The sequence below is a fragment of the Chiloscyllium plagiosum genome, chromosome 18 (assembly GCF_004010195.1).
Source record: "Chiloscyllium plagiosum isolate BGI_BamShark_2017 chromosome 18, ASM401019v2, whole genome shotgun sequence".
Classification (NCBI taxonomy): domain Eukaryota; kingdom Metazoa; phylum Chordata; class Chondrichthyes; order Orectolobiformes; family Hemiscylliidae; genus Chiloscyllium; species Chiloscyllium plagiosum.
Window position 1 is genome coordinate 62,750,569 of NC_057727.1, and position 25,174 is coordinate 62,775,742.

Consider the following 25,174-nt stretch of genomic DNA (forward strand, 5'->3'; position numbering starts at 1 on the left):
AGCAATGAAGGGAGATGAGATAGGTTGGGGTTGTTTTCCCTGGGAGCAGAGAAGGATGGAGGGAATGTGATTGAAGTGTACAAAGCTCTGAGAGGCATTGACAGGTTAGACAGGGAGAAACCGTTCCCCTTTAATGGAGGAATCAGTAGCCAGGGACACAATGTTAAGGTAAGAGGCACGAGTTTTGGATGGGATTAGGAAGAAAAGGGTTTTCAACCAGAAGGTGGTGGGCATCTGGAACACATTGTTTAAAATAGTCATAGAAACAGGAATCCTAAAGACATTTAAGAAACATTTAGGTGTGCACTTGTGATGCCAAGGCATACAAGACTATGATACAAATGCTGGGAACTGGGATTAGAATAGATTGGAATTTGATGACAGACAAAATGAGCTAAATGGCCTCTTTCCATGCTATAAAACTCCTTGACTCTATGACAGTCCAAATCAGGGCCCCCCTCACCTCATTTTCCAGTGATGACTGTATCAGTGCTGCTTCCTGCCCTTGTCCTGACTGGAAGAAAATCATCTTTTTGTTTCATATTTCCCTCCCTCTTGTAACTTTTTGGTTGTCCATCTATGATGCTTCCCTTCTCTTCCCTTTCTTGACTTCAATATCCTCTTTTCTGGAGTTAAACTGTTAACTAATAAACCCACTGACTTCCACAGCTATCTTGACTATACTTCTTAATGCCCACTTTTTGAGTGGATTCCATTCCATTCTCCCAGTATCTCTCTTTCATCTGTCCTATTGATGAAACTTGTATTTTTGTCATGTGTTCCTGTTTTCTCAAACAAATATTCTGTGCCAATGTATACCAGAACTTGATGGGTTCTGCCCCATTTTCTACATCTCTGCTCACCTTTCTTCTCATCTCTCCTGAACCACACAAAGAACATGGGAACAGGAAGAGGCTGGTTTGCCCCCATTTCTTCACTGATCCATGAACTAACTTCAAATACCCATCTTGTGTCTCTTTATCATTTAGTGCCAGTTATCCTTTAAGAACTAGTTTTAAAAATCTATCAATCTCAAATTTTAAAATTAACAATTGAGCTAGCATTAATTCCTATTTGTGGAAGGGAGTTCTAAACTTCTACTACCCTTTATGCGTTTCCTAATTTTTCTTTTGAGGTCTGCATCTCAATTTTAGGCTGTGTCCCCGACTACTAGATTCCTCAACTAGCAGAATAGTTTCTATCTGTCGATCTCATCTTTCGATATCTTGAACTTTTTGATTGAATTACTTATTAATCCTTTGAATTTCAGAAAATACAATGCCAATTTCAGCAAGCAATCTCGTATGACTTAACTCTTAGAATCGTCATATTGTTCTCATAGAACCTATATTGCACTTCCAAGATTAACATCACTTTATTAAATGCAGTGCCTAGAAATGCTCACAGTATCTCTCAATGGTGCCCAACCAGGTATATAGCTGAAGCAAGGTCAGAATTGGTTGTTGATTATTTTTGTATTTTTCATGACATTATAAAGATCTGTGCACCTGGAGTCCAAAGTCCCTTGGACTTGAACTTTTTCTAGTTTTTCTTGATTTAATAGGTTTTCTGTTCGAGCATTTTTAGATCCAAAATGGATGGTTTCACACTTTCCTGTCTTAAAATCTATTTGTCACAATTTTACCCATTCGCTTCATCAATTAATATCGCTTTGTCATTTTAATACTTACACCTACACTGCATACAATACCACCTATCTTTGTTCATTCGCAAACTTGCAGATGTGTTTTTCTATCCCATCATTGAGGTCATTAATAAAAAGAGAGAACAGCTGAGGACCCAAAACTGATCCATGTGGGACATCACGAGAGATGTGCTGCCAATAAGAGAACTTGCCCATTGTCCTTTTGTTCTATTCCTCACACTCATCCATGTTCCTAACCAGGTCAATAACTTGCTTTCAATTCCATGTGCTTCACTATTAGCTCTCAGACCCTCTTGAGAGGGTCTTTATGAAATGCCTTCAGGAAGTCCAAATGGATAATATCTCTTGACATTCGCCTGCCCACTACTTTAGTCACCTCCAACCTTCTGTGTGGATGGGTAACTGGGCAGAAATTGTGAAATGCAGAATGAGGAAAGCCCAGAAGCAGCTATCCCTTTAAGAGGCCATGTGGCAGTCCAACTGTGCACTCCAACAAATAGGTCATACATAATTAAGGGTCATTAAAGGGAACACTGTTTAAAAAATTTAATTAGGTTTATCAGGTATGACTGACCCCGTTACAAACCCAAGGTATACCTATCTGACCATCTGGAGGTATTAGAGGTTTTCACGGTGTTAATTATAGAAAATTCCCAATCATAGATGGTGAATTAACAGGTTTAAAGTTACCTGGTTTCCCTCGCTGCCGTTTCTTAAATAGCAAAATGAGTGATCCCTGACTGAAGGGAAGTTTATAATACTGTAGTTCTCTGCCCATTTCCTTTAAAACACTGGGATGCAAATCACCTTGTCTTGGAAGTTTCTTTAGTGCCACTATTTTCTTCAATGTGGAGGTGCCAGTGTTGGACTGTGGTGGGCAAAGTTAAAAATCTCACAACACCATGTTATAGTCCAACAGGTTTATTTGGGAGCACTGACTTTGAGTGCTGCTTGTTCATTAGGTAGCAAGTGGGGCAGGATGATGTGATACGGAATTTATAGCAAAAGATCAAAGTGTCATAGCTCAGACAATGCATTCAAGGTGTGATCACATACTCTCCTCTCCCACAAAAACAAACGCACACAGTCTCTCACTCTCTCTCTCACATGCACGCACACACAAATATAGCTTTGTGGAGTGAATTTGTATTTTCAGAATTGTATTTGCAGATACATTTTATTTTGTTCAAAAAGCATACAACTTCAAGGCATTTTATAAATTCCTACTTTGGAAATAGAACCAGTCTGACTCAAGATTGGAATACAGACAGATTCTAACCTCAGACCTTTAATACATTGTCTGAGCTGAGATGTCACCTTTTTTACATAAAACCTTAAGTTATCTTGAGAATATGACTTGAAAGAAGTTCTGGGATTTACATATTAATGAATGGAAACCTGCAGCTCATTCTAAAAGATGAAAGACTAAACAGCAATCTAGGTTTTTTCACTATATTGCATCAGTTGTATGCCACTATGATCTTTTGCTATAAATTCTGTGTCCTATGATCCTTCTCCACAGCTACCTGATGAAGGAGCAGCATTCCAAAAGTTAGTACTTCCAAATAAACCTGTTGAACTATAACGTGGTGTTGTATGATTCTTAACTATTTTCTTTAGTACTGCTAAATTGCATATGTTATTTATGGCGAGTCCCCAATTGAAAACTATTCCCTCAGTATGTGTTGATTTCTTTCATTACTATAAATACTGACACAAGCAATAACTCAGCATGTCTGCCATTTCCTTATTATTATTAACATTGTCACCATTACTAGTTTAAGGGCCCACAATACTGTTTATCACCACATCTTTTTCTAACATAATTGTTGCTCTGATATACTTCACAGTTTTCTTTTCATATTCGTTTTTAACCTTCGTTTTCTGTTTTGTGACACTTTGTTTTATATGTATCATTTGCTTTGCCAAGATTTATGCTATATTTTATTCTTGTATGTTTTATGTTTTAGTCTTATGTTGTCCCTCAGATCTTTAGTCATCCCTGGCTGTTCTTGTTGACAAGTAGAGTACTTGTTTCCATTTGATTATCCAAGGTGACTGTACCCTTAGCATTAAGATGTAATCCTACTCCACAATGACTGTATTTTTAATATCAAGATGTAGCCCTACTTAATGCTGACTGTAACATCAAGATCTACTTCGCAATGACTTTTAATAGCACAGTGTAGTCCTATTCCATAATAATTATATTTTAACACCAGAGTGCAATACTACCCCATGATGACTGCTCCTTTAATTTCATGGTCTAGTTCTTTATTAAGATAACCATAAGTCTAATATTAGTAGCCTGATTCGGCAGTGGTATACCTTTAATACTAGTGATAGTTCTCCTCTATGGAGTTTTGGGAGGTGAATTGTCCATGGGGTTCTTCCTATTTCTTGTTCCCTGGCTTGTGTGCCAAGATTGGGTTTAGCAAGCTGCCCCTGGGTCAGTTCACTCGCTGTACTTTGGATGAGTGTGTGTAGCATTTAATACTGGCTTCTGTACCCCTTTTAGCCTCAGTCGAATTTGAGTCATGCGGTAGGCGGGAAGACCGGCCAGTGGAAAACAAAAAGAGTCGTATATTAAGAGGCACACCTGGTAACTCTCCCTGGACTGTGAGTCTTCGCAACAGGTAATCGGACCAGGTTGTAGTCTGTTTCCAAAATGCCTGTACCTTTGCTATCAGTTTATACTCCTAATCCATGTATCTTTAATACTTGATGAGTGTCCAGCATTATACATTGTCCTCCACATGCTCCATCACACAATGGCACCACTCTGTATGGATAGAGAAAATTCTAGGTCTGAATGTTTGGCCAGTTTGTGACTCTCAGCTGTGGTCATGAAAGCCAATGTTCATTTCTCAGGTGGCTGAGCTTGTCCCTTCACTTGACAACAATTCACTGTTTCACCAATATTGGATTGACATGCGCGAGAATTAGATTAAGCTCCTGTGTGTGATGTTGCCTCACCTCAGCAGCTATGGCCCATGAAATCCCAGTGGAATCTGAAACTAAAGATAGATTTAATAGTGGGCAACATCTCCAGCCAAACTCTGACAAAAGACAGCTGCGAGGGATAAAAAAAAACACATATCCTGCCTTTAACTTTGTATTCTGTATTCAAATTCAACCTTCCAAAATGAACCACTTTATACTTTTCCAGGTTGAATTCCATCTGCCACTTCTCAGGCCAGTTCTGCATCCTGTCAATGTTCTGTTGCAATCTACAACAGCCCTCCACACTATCCACCACTCCTCCAACCTTCATATCATCGGCGAAGTTACTAACCCACCCTTCCACTTCCTGATCCAAGTCATTTACAAAAATCACAAAAAGCACAGGTCCCAGAAGAGAACCCCGTGGAACACTACTGACACCGAGCTCCAGGTTGAATACTCTCCATCCTCTGTCTTCTATGGACCAGCCAATTCTGTATCCAGACAGCCTAATTTCCCTGTATCCCATGCCTCCTTACTTTCAGAATGAGCCTACCATGGGGAACTTTATCAAATGCCTTGCTAAAATCCATGTATACCACATCCACTGCACTAACTTTACCAATGTGTTTTGTCACATTCTCAAAGAATTCTCTAAGGCTTGTGAGGCATGACTATCTCGAATCAAACTATGATTTCCAAGTAATCATAAATTCTTTTTCTCAGAATCCTCTCCAATAATTTGCCCACCACTGACGTAAGACTGACTGGTCTGTAATTCCCAAGATTATCCCTATTCCCTTTCTTGAACTACAGAATAACATTTGCCACCTTCCGATCATTTGGCAGTACTCCAGTGGACAGCGAGGATGCAAAGATCATCGCCAAAGACGCAGCAATCGCTTCCTTCACTTCCTGTAGCAACCTTGGATATATCCCATCTCATGCCAGGGGACTTATCTATCCTTAATGTTTTTCAACATTTTCAGTACATTCACTGTCTTACCAGTTAGCAGAGATGCTCTCAGTCTCATGAATGCATAACTGAGAAACTGCTCTTAGGGAGGTAAGGTGGACTACTAGGAGCCCATCCATGTTTCTAAACCCCTTCCCCAAGACTCCCATGCTACAAGATCCCTCCCATCCCAGTTATCACTCCCCTGTGTTGGGAATCCAATGGCTAATATACCAAAATATTAAAATAAAATGAAGAACTGTGGATGCTGGAGGTTCGAAACAAAAACAGAATTTGCTGGAGAAACTCAGCAGGTCTGGCAGCATCTACGGGGAGAAAGCAGGATCAATGTTTCCGGTCCAGTGACTCTTCATCAGACTGTTAGCAACTAGGAAAACATTGTATTTATGCTGAAGGTGGAATTGGACAGTGTGAGGTGAGGTGGGGTGGGATGGGATGTGGGTGAATGTGAGCTGATTGGTGGAGACAGAGCCCAGCGAGGGAGAGAGCAATGTGAAAGAGGATTGGCTGACTGGCAGAAGGTAGAGAGTAGGGATAAAAGATTCTTTTTCAGAATGGCAGCCAGTGATTAGTGGAGGTTTGCTGAGACCACAACTATTCACTTGTACAGTAATGATCTGGATTTGAGGGCATTATTGCTAAGTTTGCAGATGGCATAAAGGTAAGTGGAGGGACAGGTAGTGTTGAGGAAATGGGGAGGCTGCAGAAGAATTTGAACAGGCTTGGTGAGTGGGCAAAGAAGTGGCAGATGGACTACAGTGAGAGCAAGTGTGAGTATATGCACTTTGGTAGGAAGAGTAGAGGCTATTTTTTAAATGGTAAAGGCTGTAGAAATCTGAAGTACAAAGTGATTTGGGAATCCTAGTTCAGGATTCTCAAACTAAATGTGTAGGTTCAATTAGCAGTTAGGAAGGCAACTGTAATGTTAGCATTCTCTTTGAAAGGACTAGAATATAAAACCAGAGATGTACTGCTGAGGTTGGAGAATGCTCTGGTCAGACCGCATTTGGAATATTGTGAGCAGTTTCAGGCCTGTATCTAAGGAAGGATGTGCTGGAGGGTGTCCATTGGAGGTTTACAAGAATGATCCTGGAGATCAAGAGCTTCTCAAATGAGGAGTAGTTGTGGAGTCTAGGTCTATACTCAATGGAGTTTATAAGGATGAAGGGAAAATCTGATTGAAACTTACAGAATACTGGGAGACCCAGGATAGAACAGATATTGAGGAGATGTTTCCAGTAGTAGGAGTAATAGTCCCAGCCTATCCAACATCTCCTTATTACCCAAACCCTCCATTCCTGGTAACATCCTTGTAAATCTCTTGTTAACCCTCTCCTGGTTTCCATTTTACTGCAGGGCTTTATTTGTGTTTCACACCCGAAGTTTTGTCAGCCCCTGTGCTTAAGTTAAACCAGTTCGATACTTAATGCTTTCCATTCTTGCTCAGTGCTACTCACCCTAAAATATTGCCTTTCTTACATTCTCCACAACTAATGTCCTATTTGATTTCCAAATTTTTCTGCTTTTCACCTCAGACTTCCAGTCCTGCAGTGTTTCACTGCTGCCATCCATGTGGGAAAGAACTGTTTGATTGACAGTCAAGGATCACCCGATCCAGATGGTTGATTCCAGTCAGTGTCAGAAGGTGGTACCTGGTGAAGTGGATCAGTGGCAGGAGCTGTGGGCTGTTCATGGGTGCAGTTAGAAGTGGGACATCCTGTGAGAAAGGCACCAGGGAGCTGAGCAATCAGAGCTGTCAACCCAATTAAGGAGGTGGAGAGGATGGAATGGATATTTCTTCCCTGCTGCCTTTTTCTCTCATGCCAATTTTGTTGATTTTTCTTGAACATGCATTTAAGTTGTATTTTCCTTTCTTTTCAGGGAAGGGAAGCATTTTTGTGGTGGGTCCCTTGTGCGCAGGAACTGGATCATCAGTATGAAGCAGTGTTTTTCCTCCTGGTAGGAGCAGTCTGTTTAATGCATGGAGCTCTAATTGTTGCAGGAATGTCATGCCAATATAATTTTGGTGTGGGCTTGGCGATAGGTCTCAAAGTGCCAGGGAGCTGTGGACTTGGGCACTGAAAGCTTCATGGGTGAACGCATCATGCAAAGTGGTTCTGAACCAAATTCGTAAGAAGACCTGGTTTAACCTCCTGATCTCAGCCGGAGTCAGGGATATTTGAGATGACCAAGTTACTGATGTGGGGGTGGGGGAGAAACAAATACCCTTGCGCAGTCAAGACATCCCAAACTGGCATGAGCCAGGCACTCTCATCCTTCCCCATCCTGACAGAAGTCAAATTCGGTGGGAGGGATGACCATTGCAACATGGTAGCCTCCTGTGGGTACTTATAGAGAGGCTTTGTTGGTTGGGAGTGAAGGCAACTCCCGCATTTCAATCAGGAAGTAGTGAGGTGGCTGGGAACATCAATCGGAATGGGCTAATCTAATTGAGAATATTATCCTATTGTCCTCCACCATTGACCCTGCAGTAGTTTGTATGTGTACACCAGATGCATGCGTGTTGGGAAGCAGTCTAGATTAGAGTGGTGCTGGAAAAGCACAGCAGGTCATAACTGCATCATCCACTGACATTTCTGCCACCTCCAAACGGATCCCACCACCAGGGATACATTTCCCTCCCCACCCCTTTCCGCTTTCCGCAAAGACCATTCCCTCCATGACTACCTGGTCAGGTCCACATCCCCCAACAACCCATCCTCCCCTCCTGGCACCTTCCCCTGCCACCGCAGGGATTGCAAGACTTGCGCCCACACCTTCCCCCTCCTCACCTCTGACCAAGGCCCCAGGGGAGCCTTTCACATCCATCAAAGTAAAACAGCTGCTGCCTGACCTGCTGTGCTTTTCCAGCACCACTCTTATCTAGACTCTGATCTCCAGCATCCGCAGTCCTTGCTTTTGCCGTGTTGGGAAGCAGGCCTGACTTTGCTTCTTTGTACCAGGCCTGACCTGGACTCTCTGGTTAAAGGACCATATTTTTCTGTGCTTTATCCTGGTGGAGCGAGCCCCCCCTCCCCACCAAGTGTCCTTCCTTCATTTTACTCCAATAAAAATGCACCTTTCAAAAGGCAGTCAATGTTTTACCCCTTCAAATGGTGTAAGGTAAACTCCCAGCTCCAGGGTTCATCATGCAACCAGGAATTATGCAATTTCCAGAGGTTTCAACTGATCCACTTAATTACAAAGTGAGATCCCTGAAGTATTTTGGTCCTGGCATAAAAATAACATACAGAATGAAAAGGGAAAATCAGGTAAAAGATTGACCTTTTCTCACATCAAGTGTTGCTTTCCCTCTCATTCATACAATATTAGAATTTACAGTGCAAAACACAAAGTAGGAGCAAGAGTAGGCCATTCTGCCCTTCGAGCCTGCTCCACCATTTATCTCGATCATGACTGATCATTCACCTCAATACCCTGTTCCCACTTTCTCTGTATATCCTCTGATCCCTTTACCCTAAGAACTATCCATAATATCTTCTTGAAAATATTCAATGTTTTGGTCTCAATTGCTTTCTGTGGCAGAGAATTCCACAGGCCCTGCACTCTCTGGGTGAAGTCATTGCTCCTTGTCTTGGTATTAAATGACCCACCGATACCCTTAAACTGTTACCCCTGGTTCTGGACTCCCCAATCATTGGGAACATCATTCCTTTGCTTACCCTGTCTAGTTCTGCTAGAATTTTGTAGGTTATATTGTAACTCAGTGGTTAGCACTGCTGCTTCACAGCATTAGGGACCCAGGTTCGATTCCAGCCTCAGGCGACTGTCAATGTGGAATTTGCACATTCTCCCCGTATCTGCGTGGGTTTCCTTCGGGTGCTCCGGTTTCTTCCCACAATTCAAAGATGTGCAGGTTTAGGTGAATTAGCCATGCTAAATTGCCCATAGTGTTCAACGATGTGTAGGTTAGGTGCATTAGTCAGGGGTAAATGTCGAGTAATAGGGTCTGGGTGGGTTACTCCTTGGAGGGTCGATGTGGACTAATGGCCTGTTTCCACACTGTAGGGATTCTATGTTCTATTCTAGTTTTTTTTTCAAATCCATCGTGGGATATAGGTGTTGCTGGCTGGGCCACTCCCCAACCTACCTGCTGAGAAGATGGTGCTGAGCTGCCTTGTTGAAATGTTGGTGTAGGTAGATCCACAATGCCGTTAGGCAGAGAATTCCAGGGTTTTAACTTAGTGACACCAAAGGAATGGCGATATATTTCCAAGTCAGGATGGTAAGTGGTTTGGAGGTGAACTTGCCAGGGGTGTTGTTCCCCTTGTCCTTCTAGATGGAAGTGGTCCAGGGTTTAGAATGTGCTGTGAATTTCTGCAGTGCATCTTATAGAGAGTACACATTGCTGTCACTGAGCATTAGCAGTGAAGAGAGTGGATATGTTGTCAATTAAGTGGGCTGCTTTGTCCCATTTGGCCCATTATGTCCAAGGAAAAACTATCCAGACAGTGGCCCTCTCCTGTTCCTTCAATGCCGCACAAACATTTCTTCCTTGTCCAGTGATTTGTGGAATCATAGAATTGTGGAATAGTTGGCCTGTTGCTTCTATGCTAGTCTTCTGCAGAACAATTCAGCTAGACTCAATCTTCCTGCCCTTTCCCTGAATTTTTCTCTTCAGGTGTTTACCTATTTGCCTTTTGATAGTTTCTTGAATCTGCTTCAGCCAGCCATTCAGGCAGATTCCAGATAAGAAGAACTCACTGTTTAAAACAAAGCTCTTAATTTTTCACTGGAGATTTGGTCAATGATCTTAATTTATGTTTTGATTACTGACCCTTTTGTCAGTGGGAACTGTATCTCCATCTTCACCCTTGTTATCCATCACTATGTTTATTATAACTTTACTCAACATCTTAAATGGAATTTCTGCTTTGTTTATCCTCACTTACAATTCCGACAATCATTTATTAGTTATAAAACCAGGTCAGATATCCATCTTCTAATCTGAGCTTGGTTTTTTGAATCCAGTTTAGATTAATGAGTGAAAATCTCTAATCACCTCCTGAGTGAAATGCTTGAGGGAATTTCAGCCTGGAGCAGAATGAGTAATCATCCCACTCAGTCCATCCCTATGGATATACTACAGTGAGACCTAGAAGTGTCCTATTGGTATGGAGAGGGAGACATACTGTTGGGCCAGATCTAAACACCTGATAGGATAATGTGATAGAATCTTATTTCTGTTCCAACCTCTAACCAAGTGTAATTTCTGCTAGCATTATGTCAAAGCTCCCCAAAATGACATTGTATTCCATTGATCCCACCATGTGAAGCACACAGAACTCAAACATCAGTAGGATATCTGCCCTCTGATTCTCCCAAGAATGTAATCATTTCTCTGGTCTCGGAGATTCTTTCCATGGCTGACAAGAAATCTGAAGTTAGTAGTGATCCAAAGTACCCAGACCCACAGCATCAGCTTACAAAGACACTTTCAGATGAGAGGATGTGAATTAAAAATATTGTCCTCTGATGAAGCTATACTAGACTAGCCTGAAAGAGCAAGTCCTTGCATTGGTCATGAAAAATGAACCAGTGTCTTAGTTTTGTGTTTTTGTCTTTTAGTTATGCTGAGTTCAGGGGGTATGAAGCCTGGATGGGAACCATTTTAAAAGACCCCAGGTCTGATGACCCAGACAAGCAAGCTATCCCCATCCGAAGGGCCGTGTGTGGACCAAAACATTCCAACCTGATCATGTTGGAGTTAGAGAGGTACCTGTACCAATAAAATCATCTGCTCTGTTCGATATTCATCTTTCTAACTTTAATGTTTTAAAATTACGTTCATTCTTGGAGTATGAGTGTCACTGGCAAGGCTAACTGACATTTATTGATCCTGCACAACTGCTCAGAGAATATGGTGTTAGTGGGCCATCTTAAATCAGCATCTGGTGAGGTTTGTGGTGATCTTGCTGGGCTCTATCAGTGGACAGTAAAGAGACACCTAGAAATATGAGACTAGAATAAAATTGAGGCTAGAGGAAAACAGACTTTCCTTCCAAAAGAATATTAGTGAACTAACTAAGGTTTAACAATAATCAGACACCTTCATTGTCATTTTTGCCAAAACCACCTCTTTATACCAGACCTTTTCAACCAAATTCAAGTTCTTAAACTGCTGAGGGATTTGAACTTTTTCTAGATGTTTAGGGTTCTGGATTACCTTTGCAGTAACTGCCATGAATCCATTGGAATATTTGTTTTTTACTTTGAGCCTATCAGCATGAAACATAGATATAAGTGTAAAGGATTGGTGGAGAAAGCGCATCAGAATGGAATTAGTAGCAATCACAGAAAATACTGGAGAAAGATAGCAAGTTTTTAAAAATTAATCATGGGATATCGCTGACTAGACTAGCATGCATTGCCCATCCCTAATTCCCTATATGGAAGCTAAGAGTCAAGGACATTGCTATTGGATCTGGAGTCATATGTAGGCCAGATGAAGTAAGGATGGTGGATTTCCTTCACTGATGACTTCAGTAACCAGATGGGCTTTTACGACAATTAACAGTTGATACATGGCTTTCATTAGAGTAACATTTTACTTCAGATTTCTACTGAATTCAAATTTCACCAACTGTTATGGTAGGATTTACACCCTTGTTCCCAGAATATTAACCAAGGTTTTGGGATGACTAGTTCAGTAGCATTACCACTATTGTATTGCATCCCTAGGTCTGGCAGCATTTGTGGAGAGAGAAACAGTTAACATTTCAAGTCTGAGTCTTCTACAGAACTGAAGAATGGAATTAGTGTTTTGGGCAGAGCACATTATAGGCCTGACTCCTCGTATCAGCATCTGAAGTCATGTGAAGAGTGGTCATGGTGAATCAAATCTTTCTAACACCGGGGATCTTCTGCAAAATAGCATAATCAGGAATATTGACTGCGTGGCTTTGATAATGGGAGCCAATATGAAGAGAACTGGGATGGTAAAACTACAATGAAACAAAAAGAACCCAATAAGTCAAATAGTCTGGTTTCGATTAGGTCATTTAGTTTTCCTCTGAGTACATCAACCCATTCTCTGTGCAGAGGATGTCCCAGAAACAGCAAGAGACATCAGTGGTACTGATAGAAGATACCAATATCCTGGGGGGGATATTGGCTAATGCTCTGCAGGAGGGAGTTGGTTTAAACTAATGCAGCAGGGAGATGGGAATCTGTATTGTAGTTCCGGTGTACAGAAGGTTAAGGGCATTGAGCTCAGAGATAAATTTATAATGTCACGAGAGGGTACTAGCAATCAGGATGTTGGTTTGAAATGTGTGTACTGCAATGCCAGGAGCATCCGGAGCAAGGTGGGTGAACTTGCAGCATGGGTTGGTACCTGGAATTTTGCTGTTGTGGCCATTTCAGAGACATGGCTAGAGCATGAGAAAACGTTTGAGGACTTGACAACTGAGGTAGCTTGGGCTGAGGTTAGAAACAGGAAAGGAGAGATCACCCTGCTGGGAGCTTTCTATCGGCCTCTGAATTGTTCCAGGGATGTAGAGGAAAGGATAGCAAAGATGATTCTCAATAGGAGCAAGAGTAACAGGGTAGTTGTTATGGGGGACTTTAACTTCTCCAATATTGACTAGGAATACTATAGTTCATGTAGTTTAGATGGGTCAATTTTTGTTCAGTGTGTGCAGGAGGGTTTTCTGACACAGTATGTAGACAGGACAACAAGGGGCGATGCCATATTGGCTTTGGTACTGGGGAATGAACCCGGCCAGGCGTTAAATTTGGAGGTAGGTGAGCACTTTGGTGATAGTGACCATAATTTGGTTATATTTACAATAGCAATGGGCAGGGATAGGTATATATCACAGGGAAAGAGGTATGACTGGGGGAAAGGCAATTATGATGCAATTAAGCAAGATTTAGAATGCATAGGATGGGGAAAGAAACTGCAGGGGATGGACACACTTGAAATATGGGTCCTTGATAAGTATATACCTATCAGGCAGGGAGGTAGTTGTCAAGAGCAGGAGCCATGGTTTACTAAAGAAGTTGAAACTCTTGTCGAGTGGAAGAAAAATGCTTCTGTCACGATGAAGCATGAAGGCTCAATTAGGGGGCTTGGGAGTTATAAGTTAGCCAGAAAAGATCTAAAAAGAGGGCTAAGAAGAGCTAGGAGGGGACATGAGAAGTTGTTGGCAGATGGGATCAAAGAATACTCTACGGCCTTCTATAGATGAATCAGAAATAAAAGAGTGACTAGAGTAAGATTAGGACCAATCAAAGACAGTAGTGGAAAGTTGTGTGTGGAATCTGAGGACATAGGGGAAGCACTTAATGAATACTTTTCGTCAGTACTGACATTGGAAAAGGGCAATGCTAGTGAGAATATGGAGATACAGGTTACAAGATTAGATGGGAGTGAGGTTAACAAAGAGGAGGTTTTAGCAATTTTGGAAGATCTGAAAATAGATAAGACCCCCTGGGCCGGATGGGATTTATCCACAGGTTCTCTGGGAAGCCAGGGAGGAGACTGCAGACCCTTTGGCTTTGATCTTTATGTCGTCTTTGTTAACAGGAGTGGTCCCAGAAGACTGGACGATAGTAAACGTTGTTTCCCTTGTTTAAGATGGGGAGTTGGGAATTATAGGCCAGTAAGCCTTACTTCAGTTGTGAGTAGGGGGATTGAGTTTTGGAGCCACAAGGTCATGCTTCAGCTGTACAAGAGACTGGTAAGGCAGCACCTGGAGTATCCGGTCACTGCATTATAGGAAGGATGTGGAAGCTTTGGAAAGGGTTCAGAGGAGATTTACTAGGATGTTGTCTGATTTGGAAAGAAGGTCTTATGAGGAAAGGCTGAGGGAACTGAGGCTGTTTTCTTTAGAGAGAAGAATGTTGAGAGGTGACTTAATTGAGATGTATAAGATAATCAGAGGAGGGTGGACAGTGAGAGCCTTTTTCCTTGGATGGTGACGGCTAACACAAGGGGACATAGCTTTAAATTGAGGGGTGAGAGATTTAGGACAGATATTAGGGGTAGTTTCTTTACTTAGAAAGTAGTAGGGGTGTGGAACGGCCTGCCTGCAACAGTAGAAGACTCGCCGACATTAAGGGCATTTACATATGGATAATAATGGAATGGTGTAGGTTAGATGGGCATCAGATTAATTTCACAGGTTGGCGCAACATCGAGGGCTGAAGGGCCTGTACTGAGCTGTAACATTCTATGTTCTATGATAGCTGGAACTCTGTCAGCTCTAGGGATAGAAGATATCAGGTTCTGTCTCTTTCTATACTGGGGTCAGTGTAGCAGGGCTAGGGTGACAATGGGAAAGGATTGATTGGATTTGATAAAACTGAGAATCAGATCATTAGAAGTTAATTTGAGAACTGGGGGAATAAGCTGCTTTGGGATGTTCATATACCAGGATAACTGGAGTCCTGGAGCACTGGTGAGAATATAAACCATAGAACAGTACAGCACAGTACAGGTCCTATGGCCTCGATGTTGTGCTGATCATTTATCCTAACTCTAAGATCAAACTAACCGACATACTCTTCATTGTACTATCATCCACGTGCCTATCCAAGAGTCACTTAAATGTCCCTAATGTTTCTGAGTCTACTATCACCGCTGGCTGTGCATTCCACGCACCCAACTCTCTCTGTGTAAAGACAGTATCTGGGGGTTTCCAAGGAGTCTGTCTTTGAGGGCACTGCTGACATGTACACTGAATGTCTTAAGATAGGACCCAAGAATTAGAAAGTGAAAATCTGGCATCTGGAAGGACAGTCAATTAGATCTCGGAATCTGTTGGAAGCTAAAAGCATGCATTTATAATTATTTTTAATCAACCTGTTCAGGCTTGTTATTGACAATTCGCTGGAGCAGATGGGACTGCTGGTTCAGGGAAAGGGACACTACCATTGTGACACAAGAGCCCCAAGTGTGTATCGATATACTGCATTTCATATCTTTGCAACATGTTAAACTACTTTATAAAAAATTAAGTAACTTGCTCCAAGGAATAGAAAGATAGGACAGATGAGTATGTGGATAAGGAGCTGGTGCAGGGGGTAATGTTTCAGGTTCTTAGGACTTCTTCTGGAGCAGGGGTGACCTGTACAACAGGGATGGGTTGTACCTAAACCGGAGGGGAACCAATATCCTCGCAGGGAGATTCACTAGTGCTACTCAGGAAGGTTTAAATTAGAGTGGCAGGGGGTTGGGAACCAGAGCAGCAGGTCAGCAAGTAGAGGGATTGAGAGCAACGTAGATGTCAGGACCAGTAAATCAGCAAGAAAGGACAGGCAGAGACAGGGAAATGAACATCTGGTACTAATGGACTGAAGTATATTTATTTGAACGCCATGAATATTATAGGTAAGGCAGATTAGCTGAGAGTCTGGATCAGAATGTGGAAAAAGATTCTGATCGTCTACCCTATCTATGCATCTCATACTTTTATGGATTTCTATCAAGTCTCCCCTCAACCTCCACCGCGCAAGTGAAAACAACTCAAGTTTTTCTAGCCTCCCCTTATAGCTCATACCCTCTAATCCAGGCAGCATCCTATGATGCTGTAGCCATTACAGAGACTTGGTTGAGAGAGGGACAGAGCTGGCTGCTCAATGTTCCCAGGGTTTCATTGTTTTAGACGTGATGGAGAGGAAGGTGAAAGAGGTGGAGGGGTTGCATTACTAATCAGGGAGAATGTTACATCTGCACTCCGAGAGGACATACTTGACAGCTCATCTACTGAGCCGTCTCCAAGGGTAAGCTCAAAAATAAAATGCAATTACTGTGATAGGATTGAGGAACAAATATGTAGGCAGATTATGGAAAGATGCAATAAAAACAGCTGTCATAATGGGTGACTTTAACTGCCCCAAAATTGACTGGAATTTTGATCAGCAAGAGGCTTAGACAGGGCAGAATTTGTCAGGTGCATCCAACATGGTTTGTTGAAACGGTATGTGCAGAGTCCAACTAGAAGAGGGGCCATACTGAACCTTGTAAGCTAATGAGTCTGGCCAGGAGACTGACCTTTCAGTGGGACAGCAGTTTGGAAAGAGTGATCACAACTCCTTAAGTTTTGAGATAGTATTAGGATGAGCTCAGGAGTGTTAATTGGGAGGAGCTGTTATCAGAGCTGAAAATGTGTTGCTAGAAAAGCGCAGCAGGTCAGGCAGCATCCAGGGAACAGGAGATGAACAAGGTGGGGGGGAGGGGAAATGAGGAAACTGGTGAAATCTGAGTTCAGAGCTGTTATCAGGCAAGTCCACATTGAACTTGTGGGAATTGTTTAAAGACCTGCTGATAAGAGTTCAAGATCAGCATGGTCCAGTAAGGAGGAAAAACAAGGATGGCAAGGTCAGGGACCCTTGGATAATGAGGGAAGTTGTGAAGTTTGTCAAAAGAAAAAAGAAGCTATGTAAGATTTAGGAAGCTAAAATGAGACAGGGCCCATGAGGGAAAAAAAGGAAACAGGAAAATACTCAAGCAGGAAATTAGGTGAACAAAAAGGCACCATGAAATGACCTTGGTAAGTAGGGTTAAAGGGTTAAACCCAAGGCATTCTATAGCCAAGGCATTAAAAACAAGAGGATAACTAGGGAAAAGGTAGAACCAGTCATGGGTAAAGGAGAGAACTTGTGCTGAGAGGCAGAGGATGTCGGTGAGACCTTGAGTTCACCCAGGGAATGGAATGGAGGATCGTGAGATTTGTGTAGAGCATGCTAATACACTCGGGCATTTTGAGATCAAGAAGGAAGTGGTGTTAGATCTCTTGAAGAGCATTAAGGTAGTTAAGTCCCCGGGGCCCAATTATATCTATCCCAGGTTACTGAGAGAGGCAAGAGAGGAATTTGCTGGGGCCTTGACCAAGATCTTTGGTCAAGGAGAGGTTTCAGAGGACTGATGAGTAACTAATGTTGTTTCTCCGTTCAAGAAGGGAAATCGGGTTAATCCAGGAAACTACAGACTGGTGAGTCTTATATCAGTGTTTGGGAAGCTATTGGAGAGAATTCTTAGGATTTACACACATGTGGAAATGCATAGCCTAATTAGGGACATTCAACATGGCTTTGTGCAGGGCAGGTCATGTTTTACCAACTTGATTAAATTTTTCAAGGAGGTGATAAAGGTGATGAGGGTGGAACAGTGGGTGTTGTTTACATAGATTTTAGGAAGGTTTTTGACATTGTAGGCTCATCTAGAAGATTAAAATGCATGGAGTCCATGGTGACTTGGCCACGTGAATTCAGAGTCAGCTTGCCCATAGAAGGTAGAGGGTAGTGGTAGAAGGGTGTGTTTTAGGTTGGAGGTCTGTGACTAATGGTGTTCTGCAGGGATCGTGTTTTAAAAAATTCTCAAGGTCAGGTTCGTAGGAGAGTAGTCTGACACAGAACAAACGACCAAGAGGCGAGTCTGCTAGAATATGAGCATTTTATTCCCCGCAGCGTCGCCACAACCAGGTCTCATACTTACAACGGGTCTGGCTTATACTCACTCTACATGTTACCGGAACTGGGAGCCGTCAGTTCTCGTAGAGCGGTTGCCAACAACCCACGCTCGGCGGTTAAACGTAACCCCGGAGCAGACTCACCGAACTGGAGACTTTTTCAGCTGATATACTCTTTTCCAGATATAAACATTTATGTGAACAGCAGAGCAAGGCTAAAAAACACATTCCATTCTGGTTACATACAGATAAGAAGATTCACACGGGGAGGTGTGTAATAAGATTCACACGGGACTAAGCAACACCTCCATTCTGGTTAGATTCACACATGTATTGGGACATAATTTTAACCCTTTCACCACATTCCACTGCTTGGCCCAATACATGTGTTACATTATGATTCACACATGTGTTGGGACATAATTTTACACCACAGATCGGTACTGGGACCTCTTCTGTTTGTGATATATGTAAATGGCTTAGATGAAAATGTAGACGAGTGGATTAGTAAGTTTGCAGATGATAAAGATCAGTGGAGTTTTGGATAGTGTAGAAGGTTGTCAAAGGATACAGCAGGATATAGATCGGCTGCTGATATGGGCAGAGAATGGCAGATGGAGTTTAATCCAAGTAAGTGTGAGGTGCTACACTTTGGGAGATCAAATATTAAGAAAAAGTATACAGTTAATGGCAGGACTTTGAACAGCATTGATGTACAGAAGGATCTTGGGGATCAAGTCCATAGCTCCCTGATAGTGGCCAAGCAAGTAGATACGGTGGTAAAGAAGGCATATGGTATGCTTGTTTTTATTGGTCAGGGAGTTGAGTACAAGAGTCAGGATGTCATATTGCAGCTTTTTATAAGACTTTGGTTAGGCCACACCTAGAGTATTGCGTTCAGTTCTGGTCGCCATGTTATAGGAAAGATGTGGAGGCTTTGGAGAGGATGTAGAAAAGGTTTACCAGGATGCTGCCTTGATTAGAGGGTATGAGCTATAAGGGGAGGCTAGAAAAACTTGAGTTGTTTTCACTTGCGCGGTGGAGGTTGAGGGGAGACTTGATAGAAATCCATAAAAGTATGAGATGCATAGATAGGGTAGACTGTCAGAATCTTTTTCCCAGAGTTGAAATATCTAATACTAGGGGGTATGCATTAAAGTTGAGAGGGGGAGAGTTCAAAGATGTGAGGGGCAAGTTTTTATGCACAGAGAGTGGTAGGAGTGTCAAACACACTGCTGGGGTGGTGTGTGAGGAAGATATGATAAAGGCATTTAAGGGACTTTTTAATAAATATGTAAGGAATGGAGGGACATGTAGGGAGGGATCAAGGGTAGGCACAAGGGATTAGTTTCATTTGGTATCATGATCAGCACAAAATTGTGGGCTGAAAGGCCTGTTTCTGTGTTGTACCGTTATATGTTCTAATGTGGCAGCCAGTTTGTACGCAGCAGGCTCTCAAAACCGGCAGTGTGATGATGATTTGGCATCTTTGATATGGTTGGAAGGGTAAGTATTGGCCATGGCATCAGGGAAAACCTCTCTGCTCTACCTTGACTAGTCAGATGGGATATTTTACGTCCACCTGAGAGAGCCAGAACCTTGATTTAACATCTCGTCTGTTTCCGTTTGTGCAACACTGCTTCACTACTTACCGGACATCAGCCTAGATTATGTGTTCAAGTCTTCCCAGTCAACACGAGATACCTTGCGCTGATCTCTGTTTCTTTTCTCACCCGTACAGACCTGCCACCTTGAACAGTCGGGTTGCTCTGATCTGTCTACCCCCTCAGGGTTATATCGTTCCTGAAGGGACTAGCTGTGAGATAGCAGGTTGGGGAGAGACCCAAGGTAAGGACATCCACCAGGAATTTGGTAACAGCTCAATGACACTACCATGGACCATACTTTACATGGAACAATCATTGTGGTCTGATCCAGTTATGCAGTAGGATGAAAACAAGCTGCCTTGGTCATATTACTATTTGGGGAGTGACAGTTTCATTGTTGGTGATGATGTTCACAAACTGAAACTCTAACCAATGCTTTCACCTTTTGGTGTAGCACAAATAGCATGAAGCAAAGGTGAATTAAGTTCGATTAATTACAGTTGGCACGGTGCTACACCCTAATTACCCTCTGTGTCCTGAGCAAAGCTGGTGTTCTCCATAGTGCAGTACTTCCAGGATGTGAATCTCTAGTTTTGGAATGGTTTGTACAAAGTTATTTGGACAAAGCAAGAAATAAGAGAAAGCCACCTGATGCATTGAATGCTAGAAGGGTAATACTGGGGTTCTCTGGTTTGTCCAGGGACTTAGGAGACAAAACGTCGTCCTGCATGTCAGGCCAGAAAGAGTAGATGATTGAGACAGTCACTGGATGCTTGCTGGATATTACCATTGCGTTATTCTACCAGAGCCTATTGAACCCAGGCCCTGTGTTGGTTCTTTGATAATTTCTTTGTCTGTCCTAATTTCTTCCTCTTGATGTGTAGGTACGGGCCGTGATGATGTCCTGAATATCCTTGTGATGCCAGTGATAAGTAACAATGTATGTAATCGGTACTACAGAGGTCGCCTGGCTGAGACAGAGATCTGTGCTGGGACAGTTCTGCGGGGATTTGGAGCATGTGAGGTAAGAAACAAGAACAGGAGCAAATGGTTTTGACCAGTAACAGCAGATGGAGGATTCTAGTCAGCAGAACGGTGGCTCAGTGGATTAGCACCGCTGCCTCACAGCACCAGGGTCCCAGGTTCAATTCCAGCCTTGGGTGACTGTCTGTGTGGAGTTTGCACATTCTCCCCGTGTCTGCATGGGTTTCCTCCCATAGTCTAAAGATGTGCGGGTTAGGTGGATTGGTCGTGCTAAATTCCCCCTAGTGTTAGGTGCATTAGCCAGAGGGAAGTGGGACTGAGTGGGTTACTCTTCGGACCGTCGGTGTGGACTTGTTGGGCTGAAGGGTCTGTTTCCACACTGTAAGGAATCTAACCTAATCAGAACAGCTGGAGTAGGAATCAAGCCACACAGAAAATCTTGCTTTGATATTTGGATTTGGGACATTTGGTCAGCAGAGTTAACAGGTTGCACTGCAATAGCCACCAGTACCTTATTATGTAAGGGCTCCATGATGCGTGAAATGATGGTGTAGGGGAGCTTCATTCTGTGTTCAAACTACCTTCACCTGAACAAGGAGTGTTGGTAGAGCTTTGAATAGAGGCACTGTTACTTAGACTGAACTAACTGAATCTGGAAGCTTGTTGTTTCTCATCAACATATTCAGAGTTATTATGATACACCTCTGGAGCAGGTGGGACTTGAACTCTTGGTTGAGAGGTAGGGACACGATCAGTACACTACTAGAGATGAATGATATCCAAAGTTGGACAACTGCAACAACTGTTATTACACTTGTGTTCCCAGGAAACTTAAACAGTTTCTTGTGTCTTTCAGCGGGATTATGGTGGGCCTCTTGCTTGCTTTACCCACAGCTGCTGGGTGCTTGAGGGAGTCATCATTCCAAGGCGTGGATGTGGCCGACCGAATCACCCTGGCATCTTTGTCCGAGTTGCAATGTACGTGGACTGGATTAAAAAAGTCATAGAACTCTAGGCGCCAGCCTTTCAGTGGGAGATTCAGCATCTGTGATACAAATATTTCCAAACACCCAGCCCCGTTAACTTTGTAACATCATTTTTCCATGGCTTTCAGAATAATCACCTTTAAACAATTAGCAGTGTAAAACTAACAGCGGTTTACTTATTACACGTGGGAGGATTTGTTATTTCGTGAAACCAATGGGTCAATGAAGTTATTTTTGGGGAGATTTACTAATTAATGGTGTGATTTATCAATCATCTTTGAGAGACTTCACTGCAGTAATGAATCAATTATGTCTGGGATACAATTTAATTAAAATGCAACTTTCACTCAGCACTGTTTTGAGTGTTTGGCATTAATTTAAAATCTGATATCTGGAATGACTCTTCTGACACAGTATTTAACTGTGCTACATTAAAGAGCTCTTTTGGCACTTCTTTCATGACAAAATATTGCTGACATTTAATTCCGTTTAACCTGCCTGTCGTCTCATGTATATAGTCATGATACAGTCAATGCATTGTATACATAAATGTCATTATCAGAGTGTTGTACTTTTTACCATGTTGCATTTTCTATAGAGTTTCAGAGCATCTTGATAAATCTAATTTTCAAACCTGTCACATTGATGTTGGGCAATGACACAATGATTTTGGTAGAATTTTTATTTGTATAGATGTGATAACCAATGATCACTTACCTCTAAAATAAATATTGAATTATGTTCCATTTCTTAGTTACTTGAATTTTAAAAAATCTTTCTTGGGATGTGTGTGTCACTGTTAAGACCAGCTTTTGTTAACCACCCCTAACCCCTAAGTGTTTGAAACTGGACTGTTTCAAATGTTTAACATCTGTGAATGCAGTGTTGAAGAGTGTGGTGCTGGAAAAGCACAGCCAGTCAGGCAGCATCCGAGGAGCAGGAGCATCTGTGTATGCAGTCACATGTAAGCCAAGCTGGGTAAGAATGACAAATTTCTCTCCCTTGATGACATTAATGAATCAAATTGGTTGTTACAACCTTCACTGATTAGTTACATAATGACCATCCTTGTGACTGGCTTTTAATTTCAGAAGTAATAATTAAATTTAGAGTCAAACAGATGTACAGCATGGAAACAGACCCTTCGGTCCAACCTGTCCATGCCGACCAAATATCCCAACCCAATCTAGTCCCACCTGTCAGCACCCGGCCCATATCCCTCCAAACCCTTCCTATTCATATACCCATCCAAATTCCTCTTAAATGTTGCAATTGTACCAGCCTCCACCACATCCTCTGACAGCTCATTCCATACATGTACCACCCTCTGTGTGAAAAAGTTGCCCCTTAGGTCTCTTTTATATCTTTCCCCTCTCGCCCTAAACCTATGCCTTCTAGTTCTGGACTCCCCGACCTAGGGAAAAGACTTTGCCTATTTATCCTATCCATGCCCCTCATAATTTTGTAAACCTCTATAAGATCACCCCTCAGCCTTTGACGCTCCAGGGAAAACAGCTCCAGCCTGTTCAGCCTCTCCCTGTAGCTCAAATCCTCCAACCCTGGCAACATCCTTGTAAATCTTTTCTGAACCCTTTCAAGTTTCACAACATTCAATTTAAATTCCCTCAGCTGCTAGTGGGATTTTAACTTGCATTCTCAGGCTGGGTCTCTATCCAGTGACAATGCCACTTTACTCCCTTGAAATGTCCTTGACTAATTCACTTTGTGAAATAATATTAATGATAGTCAGTACACTTTGCATTGCTCCTTGCACAATAGAAATGTAATCCAACGATCGTGCTGGTAATTACAATCTGCTTTTTGCCGCTCAGCCAATTGTGGATCCAGTTTGCCAAATTTCTTTGGATTTTGTGGGCTCATACCTTTGCTAGTAGTCTCCTATTTGGGACCTTATCAAAAGCCTTGCTGAAGTCTAAGTAGCCAACATCAAAAGCATTACCTTCATCTTCACATCCGGTCGCCTCTTCGAAAAATTCAATTAGTTTGGTCAGGCATTACCTCTCCTCAACAAAATCATGCTGACTGTTCTTGACTAATCCAAGTTCTTCAACTTTGTGGTCTTGAGCATCAATGTGTAGATGTAGAAGAAGAATATCTTAGTTTTTGTGTGGGTTGGGTAATATGTTCACAGTTTCAGTTGTAACCATCCTGAGACATGGCTTATATCTGACTTGAAAGTCACATCCTTTCAGATCATTGACTGTTTCCGTTGCATCAGGGATGGATATGTTTTGAATCTCAGGAATTATGTTGTCCATAGATGCAGATAGTCCTGCTACTGTTGGATCATTGGTACCAAGCAGAATATATTAGGAAGCCAAGATGAACTTGTGTATTAGTACTGCAATGTGATGCTCCAGTGCAGGGAATTAATGATCTGTTATATTAGATTAGATTAGATTACATTACATTACAGTGTGGAAACAGGCCCTTCGGCCCAACAAGTCCACACCGACCCGCCGAAGCGCAACCCACCCATACCCCTACATTTACCCCTTACCTAACACTATGGGCAATTTAGCATGGCCAATTCACCTGACCTGCACATCTTTGGACTGTGGGAGGAAACCGGAGCACCCGGAGGAAACCCACACAGACACGGGGAGAACGTGCAAACTCCACACAGTCAGTCGCCTTAGTGCTGTGTGATGGTCTCTTGTAGGTTGTACCGTGCACACTATTTGCTGTGGTGCATTTCTTTTAGGATTCATCATGATAATATGTTGGTTTGAGCTCCGATGTTGACCTTAGCTTTTCTTTTGTTGTCTTGCTTTTGATGTCAGTCGTTATAAAGGCTTCTGATCGCCTAACACCATTGACATGATGTGTGAGATTAACAATATGGAAAACTTGGCCTTTGTGTAAAATTTCCCTTTCATTTGGATGACTCTGAACAATTGATGTGTTTGCATTCAAGCACTTCTGAATAGTTGCCTTGTTCATAATGTGGTATTGTAACATCTTGTTGGTCAATTGTGTTTGTGCAGTAGAGTCTGGCCTGGCCTTTGATACCAGAATTCCTGCCTGAGCATACTAAACATATACATACTATACAGATATGTGTTACATACTATACAGATATCAAGAAAAGTTGCACAGCTTTTGGGTGGATGTGACAAATAGCATTTGTATAGATTTTGTTGGTTTGGCGTACTCTGCTAACCGTAGCAATAGTGTTAGCTGCAAGCAATTTGTTGTTGATTAGTCACAATGACTTCATACTTGCATCCATCCTAAGATCAATGGCACATCTCATTATCTTGTCCAAAAGACCCTTCCCAAAGACTTTAGATGGCTTAGTGGGGATGTCCAACTCCATATGTTTCTGTGACATTACATTTGTGGAAAAATCACATTCTTGCGCATTGCTCCATATCTTCTTAAAAACGGATCAATAAAATCTTGGGGTTCCTGACTATATGACAATCTGTTAATCCTGAAGTTAATTCTTATCTTGAACTGGTCTTTGAGAACTTTTCAAATCTTTTCTGGGTCTTTATGATCATTCATGTAAAGGTTGGATATATTAATTCTACAATGTCCCTCCTTGCCAA

The 25,174-nt window shown here is 42.2% G+C and overlaps 1 protein-coding gene across 1 annotated transcript in view; it reads left to right on the plus strand.

The window, feature by feature from the left end:
* mst1 (macrophage stimulating 1) overlaps positions 1-22,345 on the plus strand; it is an 85,643-nt gene extending 63,298 nt beyond the window's left edge. The window contains exons 13-18 of the mRNA XM_043708469.1: positions 4,185-4,302; positions 7,467-7,544; positions 11,175-11,321; positions 19,764-19,870; positions 20,514-20,653; positions 21,470-22,345. Of these exons, the coding sequence (XP_043564404.1) occupies positions 4,185-4,302; positions 7,467-7,544; positions 11,175-11,321; positions 19,764-19,870; positions 20,514-20,653; positions 21,470-21,628 (749 nt within the window). The 3' untranslated portion in view covers positions 21,629-22,345. The remainder of the gene's footprint in view (positions 1-4,184; positions 4,303-7,466; positions 7,545-11,174; positions 11,322-19,763; positions 19,871-20,513; positions 20,654-21,469) is intronic.
* Positions 22,346-25,174: the final 2,829 nt, after the last annotated feature.